The 12572-nt window shown below is 47.4% G+C and overlaps 1 protein-coding gene across 4 annotated transcripts in view; it reads left to right on the top strand.

The window, feature by feature from the left end:
• The window catches only part of EP300 (EP300 lysine acetyltransferase), a 520590-nt gene that overhangs the window by 410941 nt on the left and 97077 nt on the right, over positions 1–12572 (top strand). For all 4 annotated transcript variants that reach the window (XM_086958296.1, XM_086958288.1, XM_086958278.1 and 1 more), the window contains exons 21-23: positions 39–95; positions 572–649; positions 4631–4698. In XM_086958296.1, the coding sequence (XP_086814422.1) occupies positions 39–95; positions 572–649; positions 4631–4698 (203 nt within the window). The remainder of the gene's footprint in view (positions 1–38; positions 96–571; positions 650–4630; positions 4699–12572) is intronic.

Below are 12572 nucleotides of genomic sequence, written 5' to 3'. Positions count from 1 at the left end.
GCAATTAGTTTAAGTGCAACTGTGTATTCTCTCTTTAGGACTATTGGCAAAGAGCAATTTTCCAAGCGGAAGAACGATACGCTGGACCCTGAGCTGTAAGTGAAGCTGTGACCTCTCATCTGGTTGAAGTGTGAGTGGTTTGGCCAGATCATAGCATGTGGCAGTCAACTTTAACAAGCTTTCCTTATGCAAAGTGGCCAAGGACATAGCCTCTACATAGCAGCAGGTGAAATCAGGGTCAAGTCAAGTCAAAAGATTTATATAGCGCGCTACATACCCAGAGGGTCTCAAGGCGCTTGTAGAAGGGTGGGGAGTTACTTGTCGAATATCCACGTTTTGAGTTGCTTTCTGAATGCTAGGTGGTTCTGAGGCCTCTGTGTATCAGCCTTGGATTAATTTAACTATCAGGGGAGCGACTGCTGATGTCTACACAAGAGCATGCATTGCATGACCAGTAGGAATTAACCTCCATTTAATAGTAGGACCTGCTGGGGCCTGATCTCTGGACATGAATGTGTGGGCCGGGGGAAGCTGTTGTAGTCTGTTATAACACAGTTTCTTTCTTCTTCAGCTTTGTTGAATGTATAGAATGCAGCCGTAAGATGCATCAAATCTGTGTGCTTCATAATGACACCATCTGGCCAACAGGGTAAGGATTTACTGTTCTCCTCCAAGCCCTTTTCTCAATTCTGCTTTTCCACCATATCCTTGTACGTTTGCTCTGTCTATTCTCTGCCTGACTCAGCCATCAACTTCTTTCATCTTCCATCTTTTCCCATCATGTCCTTTTGGTATCTCTCCTCTTCTACTCCTTCTATACAACTCATTTACCTGTGCTCTGTCATCCTCTGCCTTTAATCCTCCCCCCTATTTCCACAGCCCTTCTCCTGTTCCTTGCTCCCAGTTTCCCCTCTTATATCGCAGTGCTTAGTTTCCAGTACAGTCCTGCCTAATCCTAGCCAATTCCCCTTTTGCTACTCCTTTCATCACCTACTCTCACAACATCAGTCTTGCCTTTGTTCTACATTCCTCCCACATTGGAGTCTTCAAAGATTCAATGCTTCGACTGAATCTCTGTGGTTGGACTCCGAAACGGCCAGAGCTACCATAGTTGGAACCGGATTCGAGCCTCCGCAACATACTGATTTTTTGGGCAAATCACTTCATCTCCCTGTGCCTACCAATAAAATAACTTGCTCTTGTGTAATGTAACTTTTACTAATTTAAAGTGCTTCAATACCTTTAGGTCGAGTTTGCGCTACAAAAACAGCAAACATAAATAAACAGACGGTCAGCAACACACCCACACCCTTGTAAACCTGGCACACACGCTTTGAGTGAAAGGACACACCCAGGGCTCTGTGCCACACCCACAGGCGTGTAACAGATTGGAAAATCACACAAGAACCAATGGAGCACAGGAGGAGCCAGGCCCAGCCACCAACGTAATAGACAGAAGTGACACGCCCCCATCCGAGAGAACCCAAACTGAGCACACCTACCTTTCACAATATACAAGATACAGAACTCGGAGGCGCCTACAGGTCCCCAGACAGAAATCACACCTGGGATCTTCAACACCCCAACAGGTGAACACAGGCACACGCAGATCTACAGGGGGCGACACTCTTGCTAGAGTGTCACGCCCTCAAACGGACACTCAGAGAGGCGCACACAGACTGAGGTCTCCAGACAGAAATCGCATCAAGGGATCCTCGACACCCTAAAAGGTGAAAACAGGCACACGCAGATCCACAGGGGGCGACACCCCTGCTCGGGTGTCACGCCCACAAACCGATACAGACCCTTAGAGAGGCGCACAAAGACCTCTAGCTGCCAGAGATGTGACGCGCCCACCTATGTGTGTGTACAAGTAAACACACAGGACACAACCTAACCAAGAACAACCGTGCACAACACCGGCTGCTACTGGGGTCATTCGGAGACAGGCGCAGAAGCATAGGGTGAGCAGGCGCCACGGATCCGTGTACTCACAGATGACCCAGATCTTACGGTATTATTGTTTTTATGTGCCCGCCCCCTCTTTGGAGACCTGGCTCACCAGCCCAGCCTCTTCTAGTAGGTTCTCCGAAATATTGCAGGTTTTCACCCCCTCTCCCGCCCCCACACACACAGATGAGCAGCAGATGAGTAGGTTCAAAACGGCCGCTCAGTCTCGGAGGTAATGTCTGTGTCCAGGGGAAAGCGAAGGCACGCCATGCGCGCGTTCAGGGAGCCGAGCCGTATGCGTGCACATCTCCTGTCCTGCGTGCGTTCAGGGAGCCGAGCCGCGCACACCTGCTGTCTCTTGTGCTAACGCTGCCAGCCTTGCGCGTGCACATGTCCTGTCCCCCTTCGCAAATCAACAACAATAGGTCTCACCAAGGCGAGCAGCGCATGCCCTGCGTCGCTAGCTGAGACTTAAAAACATAAGTACAGTAACTAGTAAATCTATATACAGTAGTGCTTATTGCTCAAAAAATTTATGTACATGCCATGCTTAAGTGCAACCACAATACTATTGAAATGTGAGCTTTACCACCAAGACCTCATGCTTTATAGCAAAATGGTTCCCACAAAGGCCATGTGCTCATTGGCTCTTGCTAGGGTTATATAGTTCTATAAATGCAAATACAGCACACACCTGTCAGCAGACTGTGGTGACGGAAAATGCTGGGCGGAGGTTAGTTTGGAAGGGGATGGAGACAGTTGTTTTTTTGACTGTGTCCCTTAAATATGATCATGTTTTTGCTGAACCCGCTGTTTGTGGGCTATTAGTCGGTGTCCATCAGGGAACCAGGCCATTGCTAGAGCCTGAATGCCAGACAGTGGCTTAAAGAAGTTAATGCCATTGATCAGCACTCTTGCCAGTAGGGGAATGCATCTCAAGGCATGGTAGAGGTTTTGCATTACTTCCACATCAGGTTAACTAATCGGAAACTATACCCTGAGAGTTCATCCAACAACGATCTCCATAATCTAAATGCATCTTGGTGCACATTTGTTTTCAGCGGATTAAGATGTTCATAAAGAGCCATTTAGGTCTTCCATATGAGCTTTGAAAAAATCCTTACATATGAGTTTTGATACATGTCTAGCTAAAAGAAGCATCCTGTCCAACCAGTGCTAAAAGCTGAATTACATTTTATTACCTGAAATGTGACCTTTATTAATTTGAATACATAGGCAAGCTAAGGCATTGATCTTAAGGTGCCCTCTCAGTAGGGTGACCAGATGTCCCGGATTTGCCCGCACAGTCCCGGGTTTTTACCAGCTGTCCTGGCATATTTTGGCTCATGTCCCAGTTTTTAGAGGGGACTGACTGAAAACAGTGAAAGTCACTTTTCTGGGTATTCTAAAGCTTTGCTAGTTAGCAGCTGTTATGAGTAAGCAATTTAATTAATCGGTATGATTTTGTTTGTAAAAATTAGATTTTATTTACTTTCTTGATGCATCTTCCATGATTCTATGTTGATGACAGCTGTCATTCTGCGCCATTCATTGGCTAAAAAATTGTAGTCCTTCTATTTTACCCAAATGTCCCGGTTTGTGGTTCTCAAGATCTGGTCACCCTACCTCTCAGGTTAGATTTTTCTATTACAGTTGCCCGGACTACTCGCTTATCCATTCCAATGGTATCACTCATTTGTACCTACACCAAGTCATAAGCTACCAATTTTTTTCAAGACCATTCCTTTTTGGCAGGGAAATTGCTACTCCCAGTGGATGTGAGGTCTGTCTGTATTACATGGACAGAATCAATACATTTTCTCATTTGGTGTTGCTTCATAGAGTCAAAGTGCCTGCAGACAAGGATTTGCCAGATAGATTCCTTGTCTTGTCACAAAAAGAGTGAGAGTGTTTGACCAGAATTTCTCTGGTGTAGACAGCTTCCTGTAGATTTTCACATGGCTGCCCCGCTGTTCGCATTCATTAAGGACTACTGCATGAATTTGCTGCCGAGCCCTTTTCCTTCCCATGATAAAAATTCTGCTTGCAATTTTAATTATTGCACACAACTCCAAGTAAATAACCCCAGTTCTCAGATATAAATATCATTCATTGACTGACAAGCAACCTACACTAATCCCCGTCAGTCATTATTCTACCTTCTAGACTTGTGCTTTAGAAGAGAGCCACTGGAGGTGTAAATGGAGCTTCTTCACCACTTTGGGCAATCCACAAACCCTAAACCAAGAGGTGAGCTGGATGCTCTCTTAAATGTTCTCAACTTGACCGAGGCAATGGGTCTTGACAGATTCTAATGCTATTGAACTGTTATGTAATTAACTTCTGTTCCCTTTACCTTTCCTGGTTCTTAATCTACTTGTCATATTTTCTAGGCGATGCACTTCATTTTTAGCCATGTTTATTCATTTTACTTCTCCCTGTATCCCCCCTCTCCTACCACTTCCTATTCCTGTCACCCAAATCCTCCATTTTAATTTCCCCACCTTTTTTCACCACAACGGCTAGTTGGAAGAGGGGGAGGCGAGGGGGACTCATGCTCCTGATGTCCAAATCGTCTGTTTAATTTCCCCTGCATTTCCTCATCTCCCTCCTCCACATCTTTTTCCTCTGAGCTATTTTTTTTAGACACAGCCCAGCATATTTTTTTTTTCTATTTCAGTTTTGTCTGTGACGGTTGCCTGAAGAAGAGCGGGCGCACTAGAAAAGAGAACAAGTTCTCAGCAAAAAGTAAGTCTTGGGAGGGGACCCATCGGTGCTCAGTAGTTTGGGGTGGCCCATCTAGGAACATGGACTTTAGTTGTGGCTTTTTAAATGATCGTGACAGATATAAACTGTTGAAGGACATCCGCTTTAGGTGTCTTGTCAGTTAGCGGTTTTGGGCCACTCCTCAAGGCAAGTGTCTCTTTTGCTTGTGTCCGGCCATGAAGCATAGGGTCTTTGCTTACAAAATGTAATGTAAAAACGTTTGTTTGACAAGGCAGTTTTGGGAGACTGTGTTTGTGGCCAATAAGCTCCGAGGAGCTTTCACAGAGCTATCAAGAGTGGACAGGCAGAGGGAGACTTCTTGTGGACAATCAGTCCATGTTGTGCTTGTAACCTAAAAACCAAAGGCACTTTTGCTTCAACCCTTCAGGTTCAGAAGCTTAGCTTGTGATGTTTTAGCCTTTGCGTGGACCATTAAGACACTGTGCTGCATCCGTTCAAGGCAAGGCATATCACAGAAACCATCTAAATCGCAAAAACCTTTAGGCAAAAGAAGGGATTCAGAGACGCAAGCTATGTTAAAACACTTGCATCTGCTACTGCTTGTGTTGTTCTGATAAATAGCGTCCTTTTACTGTGCCAGTCTGTTTTTCCAAAGAGTGGTAAATACATCCCTTGAGCAGTGAGATTCTCACATGTGCTTTTGAAAGGCTATACGCTCCCTTTGCCCTCAAGGCTGTTTGCCTTTTCTCCTTGTAGGTAATCAGTTAGACACTTGGTAACTGATTTTCTTTTTTGCATTTCACAAGTTTGCTGGGACATATACCATTAGCTATTCATGGCTCTTCAGCCTACTGTATATTGCATTACGGTACACTGTAATTGCTCCAGTATTGGAGCTTTAATAGATTCACATACCTGAATCATTTCCCAGTCGTCGGGACGGGAGTCTCCAGTACATAAAAAAGCAATAGTTAGCAATATAGCTAACTGAAAAAAATGGCCTAGGCCCATTTCCCTTTTGCAACCCATAACCTTTGTTATGTAAAAAAGGACCAAGCTTTTCCCTTACTAGATCAAAAGCAGACTTAAGATCTACAAATACTGCGTAGAGGGTGTGTGAGAAAGTGGCTCTATATATACTGGACCAGAATAAGGTACAGTGTGTGTATAGAGTCCACAAACCCCAGAGGTATAACGGAGGTTAAAGCCAGGTGTGACCTTACTCTCTAAAGTGGTAGCTTGGTCGAGCAGTAAGGCAGTACCAGAGAACAGTGTAAAGCATTTCTTGTACACACTCAGTCAGCAAAAGGTTTCACACACTCAAAGACTGAACTCCAGGCTAATTGTTTTTATATCAAAGATATAGTTGTTTTATTTCTAGAACCAACATGTATCAAAATGTACTGTTCTCAATATGAGCGGTCTCAGATGAGTACTTTGCAGAAAGGCAATAAACTTTGTAAACACAATAAGGTACAGGGGTTGCAGTAGGCAACACAATTCCACACACAATTTAGCATTGAGCTCAATGGATTTTCTTATATAAACACAGTTGATTACTTTGTAGATTACTTTGGTAATTCCAGAACTGGCTCCTAGATTCAGTCCTGGGGTCTAAGCTGAAAACAGTTCAGCAAAAACGTTTTAGGTATTGCAGTGATTTTTTTTTAGGAATAAAAAGCTATTTTAAAAGTTCACACTTCGAAACTTTTCAACAGAAATCTGGCAATGTTATCCAACAGGAGAAAATTCAGGTTGCGGGTAAAGTACGATCTTGTTACTTTTGTAATCCAGTACTGGGCTCCTGGGCCAGCACTGGGGTCTCTACTTAAAACAGGTAAGTAAATACGTTTCAGTATTTCGTATGATTTTTAAAGAATATTTCTAGTTTTCAAAAGTAGACAATGGATTCCTATGGAGAAAATACAAGTTACTAGTAAACCCGATAGGGATTACTTTTGCGGTTCAGTACTGGGCTACAAGGTAAAGTACGGGCTTCTCTCCTGATCACAGGTGAGTACTTCTGAATTCAGATTTTAAATAAATATTTAGGTTTTCAAAAGTAGACACTTCGAAGACTTTTCGAGTCAAACCAGTCAATGTTATTAACTGGCAGGTAAGTGAGTTACTGGTTTCCAGGTGAGTACTCGGCTGGCGAGGTTAAGGTTCTGGACATAGACTCAGGGGTCCCCCAGGGTCAGGTAGGTACAGTTGGTTCACCCTCAGCGGCGCAGGGGCGGCCGGGTGCAGAGGTAGTTAGGCCCAATGTTATCCAGTGGTGACTGCTGGCTAGCAGGCCACGGGGCTTTTAGAGCTGGGCTCCTGGTCACTTGCTCAGGGCAAATGGGGAAGTAGAATAGGGTACAGGTTGTACTGCCAGGGGCACTCTGGTGGCTGGGTGCAGGGTGCTTTTGAGCCGTCGGGCGCTCAGTTATTCAATGGGAAAGGTAAAAAGGGAACAAAGACTGCAGACTCTGGGACAGTAATTCTTCAGGTGCAACCACCACTTCGAGAAGTAAGTTGGGATCCTGGAGAAGAGGTAGGTACCCCAAAGGGAGGCACAGGGGGGTCGCAGGGCGCCGGGTGCAGGGGTGTCTTTGGGTGTCAGGAAATCTTATCCTCGGCTGGTCGCGGTTGGAGGGTTCCCTGCTTCTAAGGCTGCAGGTGTCATCTGGTTAGTCGAGGAGGGTCTTTGGGTACTGGATTAAGGGCCCCAGTCGCCAGGGGGATGTCCTCGTGGTCTTGGATCACTCGGGCACGGGCCGAGCTCGGCTGGTGCAGAGTAGACTGGTCCGGAGCTTCCTGGCTGGCACCAGGGGGTTGTTGCAGCAGAGCCTCTGCTGGTGGGAGTCCCAGGCTTTAAGAGGGTCAAGGCAGGCAGGTCCTCTGGATGTCCCAAGGTTGCTGTCTGCAGGAGTCGCAGGGCTTTAGGCAGGAGCAGGTTCCAGGATCGACAGGCCTGTAGGGCTGGGACCAAGTCAGTTGTCGTCCTGTTAGCAGCTGCACGGCGGGTCTTCTTCCTCTTGGTCTTCTTTCTTGTTTTCTTATCGGGATCTGTGGAAGGAAGGTTCGGGGAGCCCCTAAATACTAAATGTAGGGGTGTTACAGGTAGGGCAAGGGCAGGGACCAATGGGTCCCTGACCTGGGGTGGGTACACCCCCTAGCCTGCTCCTCTCCTGTGAGAGGGGGGCAGGATCCTAGCTGTGATTGGGCAGGGCTCCGTCTCTTCAATTTGGCGGAGCCCGGGGTCGTGCTTCACCTAGTCTCCCCCACCTGAGGGGTGGGGTTAGCACAGGCTGGCACACCCCCCTTCCTGCGATAGTTTTTCCCGCCAGAGTGGGCCAGTTGCTGGGTACAGCAAATTGTCTGGAGAAGCTCACAGAGGCGGCATGCCTTTGAAGTTTCCCCCTGCCCATCCTGGGGGAGGAGACCTAGCACCTCGCCCAGGATGTGCATTGTTGCAGGCCCAGGAGAGCAGGGGCTCTCCACCCAGGGGTCCAGCAATGTGTCTGCTGTGTGGCAGCCTCTGCAGCCACTCAGCCCAGACGTGGATTGTAGGTTAGGTTTTCAGGGGGCATATCTAAGATGCCCTCTGGTGCGTTTTACATTAAATCCCACACTGGCATCAGTGCGGGTTTAATGTGCTGAGAAGTTTGGTACCAAACTTGTCAGTCTTCAGTGTAGCCATTATGGTGCTGTGGAGTTCGTAATGACAACCTCCCAGCACCATATACTCTTAATGGCATCATTGCACTTACAGTTCCCAGGAATGGCCGTGGGTACTGTAGGGGCACAGGGCTTGTGCACCTGTGCCCACACCTCTGGCATAGGGCACCCAGCTAGAGGGGTGACTGAAGTATGGCAAGGCAGTGGGTTCTGTGGGCATGGCACACAGGGATGTGTGCCATGTCGTCTCTTTGTTTAGTTCTTTACTTAGACACTCAGCCTGCAAAGCAGTATGTGGGTATCGGGGTACAGGGCCCCTGAGGGTGGCACAATAAGTGCTGCAGTCCTCAGGGGTCTTCTCTGGTCACCATGCCATCGGTACCTAGGGTACCATTTACTAGGGACTGACATGTGGCCAGAGATGCCAATTGGGTTTTAGTTTCAACACAGCTTTTTAGGGAAGGAACACAGGCCCTGGGTACCTGGTTGGCAGGAACCCAGGGCACACTCGGTGAAAGAACATCAGCAGTTCAGAAAAAAGTGGGGGCATACCAGTGCAAGAAAGATGGCACTTTCTCACAGGGTGCCCCCAGCTAAGACCACGGTGTTCCAATATAACATCATAAATCTAAAGACTTGGTTGACAGTGCTAACATGGGAGCGTAATCCTGCTTGATAGGTGGATAGTTTTTACCCTGCCTAGCACTAATCTAGCAACCAACTTTTGCAGAGTGTCCAAGACTAATGGGCCGGTAATTGGATGGACAGGCTCGGTCCCCTTTTTTATATATGGGGGTGATTTCCGCCCCATGCCAATATTCCGGAATTGGGGCTCCTCTAGCCAGTCCATTGGCAAGAAAAAGAATATATTTCAGCCAATTCTCCCGGTCAGATTTAAATGTATCCGTCTGAATACAAACCGGTCCCGGGGCTCTACCTAAAGCCACCCCATCAAAAGCACATTCTATTTCCAGTCGAGTAAATGTTGATGTGGCCTCTGAATCTACACATTGGTACTGCCCTGAGTCATTTGTGTGAGAAGAAAATTGGGTCTGATAATGAGTAACCCAGGCTTCGGGGGGGAACATTGTTGACAGATGCCGGACCGGCATTGTTGCTGCCCCACTTAATTAAATGCCAGAAGCGGCACCAGTTTTTCCCATTACATGCAGCCAATAGGTCCTTCCATCTATTTTCGTCATGGACCTTTTTTGCCCGTAATTGGTTAGCCTTATATATAGATCTCATTTTCCTTACCTCTCGAACAGAACCTGCCCTTATTGCGTTGGATAGAGCCCTATAGACATTCCTGCAAGCCCCATCGTACCATTTTGCTGACTTATACACTGAGCACCTATTACTTCACACTTTGGGTTTTAGAAAGTAGGATCTCAACTTGGCAAACAGGGCCTCATGATGTGCTGTAAGGGCTGGTAAGTTATCCTCGTTAAAGTCAAATTGCAAGAGGGCAGTAAGAGAATCTACAAGTGTAAACTTGATTTGAGTCACGGTGGCCTCATCCTCTGAAACCTGTGCCCATTTTAACCTTCGGCAGTTACTGGACATAATCACATCTGATGTTGCGGTAACCAGACTGCCACTCTGATTCAAGGTGAGTTTCACATCTATTGTCAATAAAAGGGGTTTGTGGTCGCTCTCTGGTCTATTCACGACCTCCATTTATCTTGACACATTTGCTGCCTCAAGGACAGTGGTCAAATGTTAGTTTGACTTTTTATTAATTGATACCCGTCTGTTTCTTGAAAATGGTTTTTACTTTTCTTTCAATGTTTACAGTTATTGGTGTTTGTCAAGTGAGCTGTCAAGAATTGTGTAACAAAAGGATGTAAAATGTCAGTCTTTTTCCCTCTAAATTTAAACTGCTTCTAAATGAACAGTATAAGTATTTCAAAATATAACCGTAATAATGAAATATTTTTGGGGGTAATTCAGAAGTGTGATGCAAACAAAGATTTAAATAGCAGCAACGTAAATCAGAATAATTTACTTGGTGATGTGCAAATGACAAATATTTGCTGACACTTTATTTCTAAACATTGTACACTATATAGTTTTAAAACCGCTTGTCAGACAAATTCTGTGGCCATTCCATTGTAAAATGTGCTGATTGCAAATGATAGTGCGCTGCTACATTATGCATTAGTTATGTATTTATTAAAAGTGATAGTTTTTAAACATGATTTGAGAAACATTCCTGCCCCCGCCCTGATGACAATGCAGTTAAGTTTAGGCAAGTCAACGGTCATGTGTATCCTTTATGTGGCTAGATTTGTATTCTATATGGAGCTAATGTTTCGTTTATTAAATCAAACAAAAGAGTGTTCGAGGCATGTGGGCTGCTGAATTCATATCTGTGCATAGATCGCCGCCTAGTGTTGGGTCCGGATGATTGCACATTGTTGTCCTGGAAGAGTCTTCGAAGTATCACGAGATAGGTGGCTCCTCCCCTGGACTACAGTGCGCATGGGCATCGACTCCATCCCCAGATTGTTTTTAGCCATTGGGTTCGGATGTGTTTCGGTTCCCTCTGTCGGAATCGATAGTTGTTTAACTTTCTTTGCTCGAGACCAAAAGGTCTTTAGGACTCGCGTCGGTATTGTCTATTGTTTGGGTTCGTTTGTTTCATCGGCTCCGAACCAACACTGCCCTTCCGCGTGCTTTCGGCGCGGACGTGCCTACACGACGCTCCAACTTACTTCATCATGGAACGAAGTCCATTTAAACGGTGCCCGGTGTGTGCCGCGAAGTACCTACTTATCGATGTGCACCCGGTTTGCAATAAGTGCTTGTCGCCAGACCACGACGAGGCCAAGTGTATGGCCTGCTCCAAGTTCCGGTCGAAGAAGACACTCAAGCTCCGACGAGCTGCGCGACTGCAGGCCCAGCGATCGGCACCCCCTCCGGCAGACATCTTCGACACGGAGGATGTCAGCGACGACACTATCCAGGATATCACGGAATCTGATCCGGCGTCGGAGGTCGAGGAGGACTACGACGCGGAAAACGAGGATTTCGATGAAGTCGTCGGAGGTAGGGGACGACGACAGGGCCCTTGCCACCGTGGAGGATAGCTCAGACGAGGAGCTTCCTCAAACTGACTCCGGGGCCAGCCACCATTCTAAGGCCCAGGCCGAGGGATCGCCTTCATGCCTTACCCAAAGCCTTGATTCCCGTCCCACGGCTCCGCCTTCCGGCCCGGCCACGGACATTGATACGGCACCACTCCCGGTACAGAAACCGAAAGTGAAACCGTCGGTCTCGACGCCAAGCGTATCGAAACCGAAAGCGCTAGTCGCGCTGGGCGAGTCAAAGACTTCGGAGGCCTCGGCGCCGAAGAAATCCAAGATGGCCGTCGAGCTCAAGGGCCACGCCAAAATGGCCGACCCGAAGACTACTGTATCGAAGCCGAAGGTTAAAACAACCGACGCGGCGGCATCGGCGCCGAAGATGGTCGACGCACTTAAAAGTCGCATCGATACCAAGAAGGTCGACGACCATAAGAAGGCCACTCTTGACACGAAGAAGCGGCAGGACGACCCCAAGTCTCTCACTGCCCCGCTTCCACTCGACAAGGCAAAGGGGGCATCTGCGTCGGCTCCGAAGACTGCGTCCTTGGTCGCCATACCAAAAACGGCTTCAGAAGACTCTCTCGAGCCGGTGCGTCCCTCCGCCTCGTTCACTAAGAAGGTCACGGAGTCCCTTCAACGTATTAGGGAGGGGTCTGCAGCAGTCGAGCCGAAGGACCCTGTGCCGCCCAAGCCTCTTCAGAAACCGGCAAAGACGCCAAAGCCGATTCTGTTCACGTTGCCGCCTAAGACGGCGCCGAAGGCTTTCACAGCAAAACCTGGGGCCGGGGTGCCCGTGATGATATCTTCGACGCCGAAGGCAACGGTAGTGGTTCCAAGCCCACGGCACCAACCGCTGGCAGAAGAAGAGCGTCGTGAGGTGATCATCGACGCCAACACAGGGAAGCTCTCTCTCCTTAAAAGGAAAATCACCCATGAGCCACAATTGGAACATTTCCAGATTCCACTTAAGAAAAAGATGGACTCTGCTGGAGCGTCTGCCTCTATGGAGCCTGTCTCACCACATGAACATGAACTTTCTCCCACTCACTCTAATGTGGAGGAGGGTGATGTCGACAACGAGGATGAGTATTCCTATCCAGTCTACTCAGACCCAGAAGATGTCACTGAGCCATGGTCTGC

Source organism: Lissotriton vulgaris, chromosome 1_1 (genome assembly GCF_964263255.1).
Source record: "Lissotriton vulgaris chromosome 1_1, aLisVul1.2, whole genome shotgun sequence".
NCBI classification, from domain to species: domain Eukaryota; kingdom Metazoa; phylum Chordata; class Amphibia; order Caudata; family Salamandridae; genus Lissotriton; species Lissotriton vulgaris.
The sequence above is the reverse complement of the archived record's forward strand: the minus strand, read 5'-3'. Positions and strand labels throughout refer to the sequence as shown.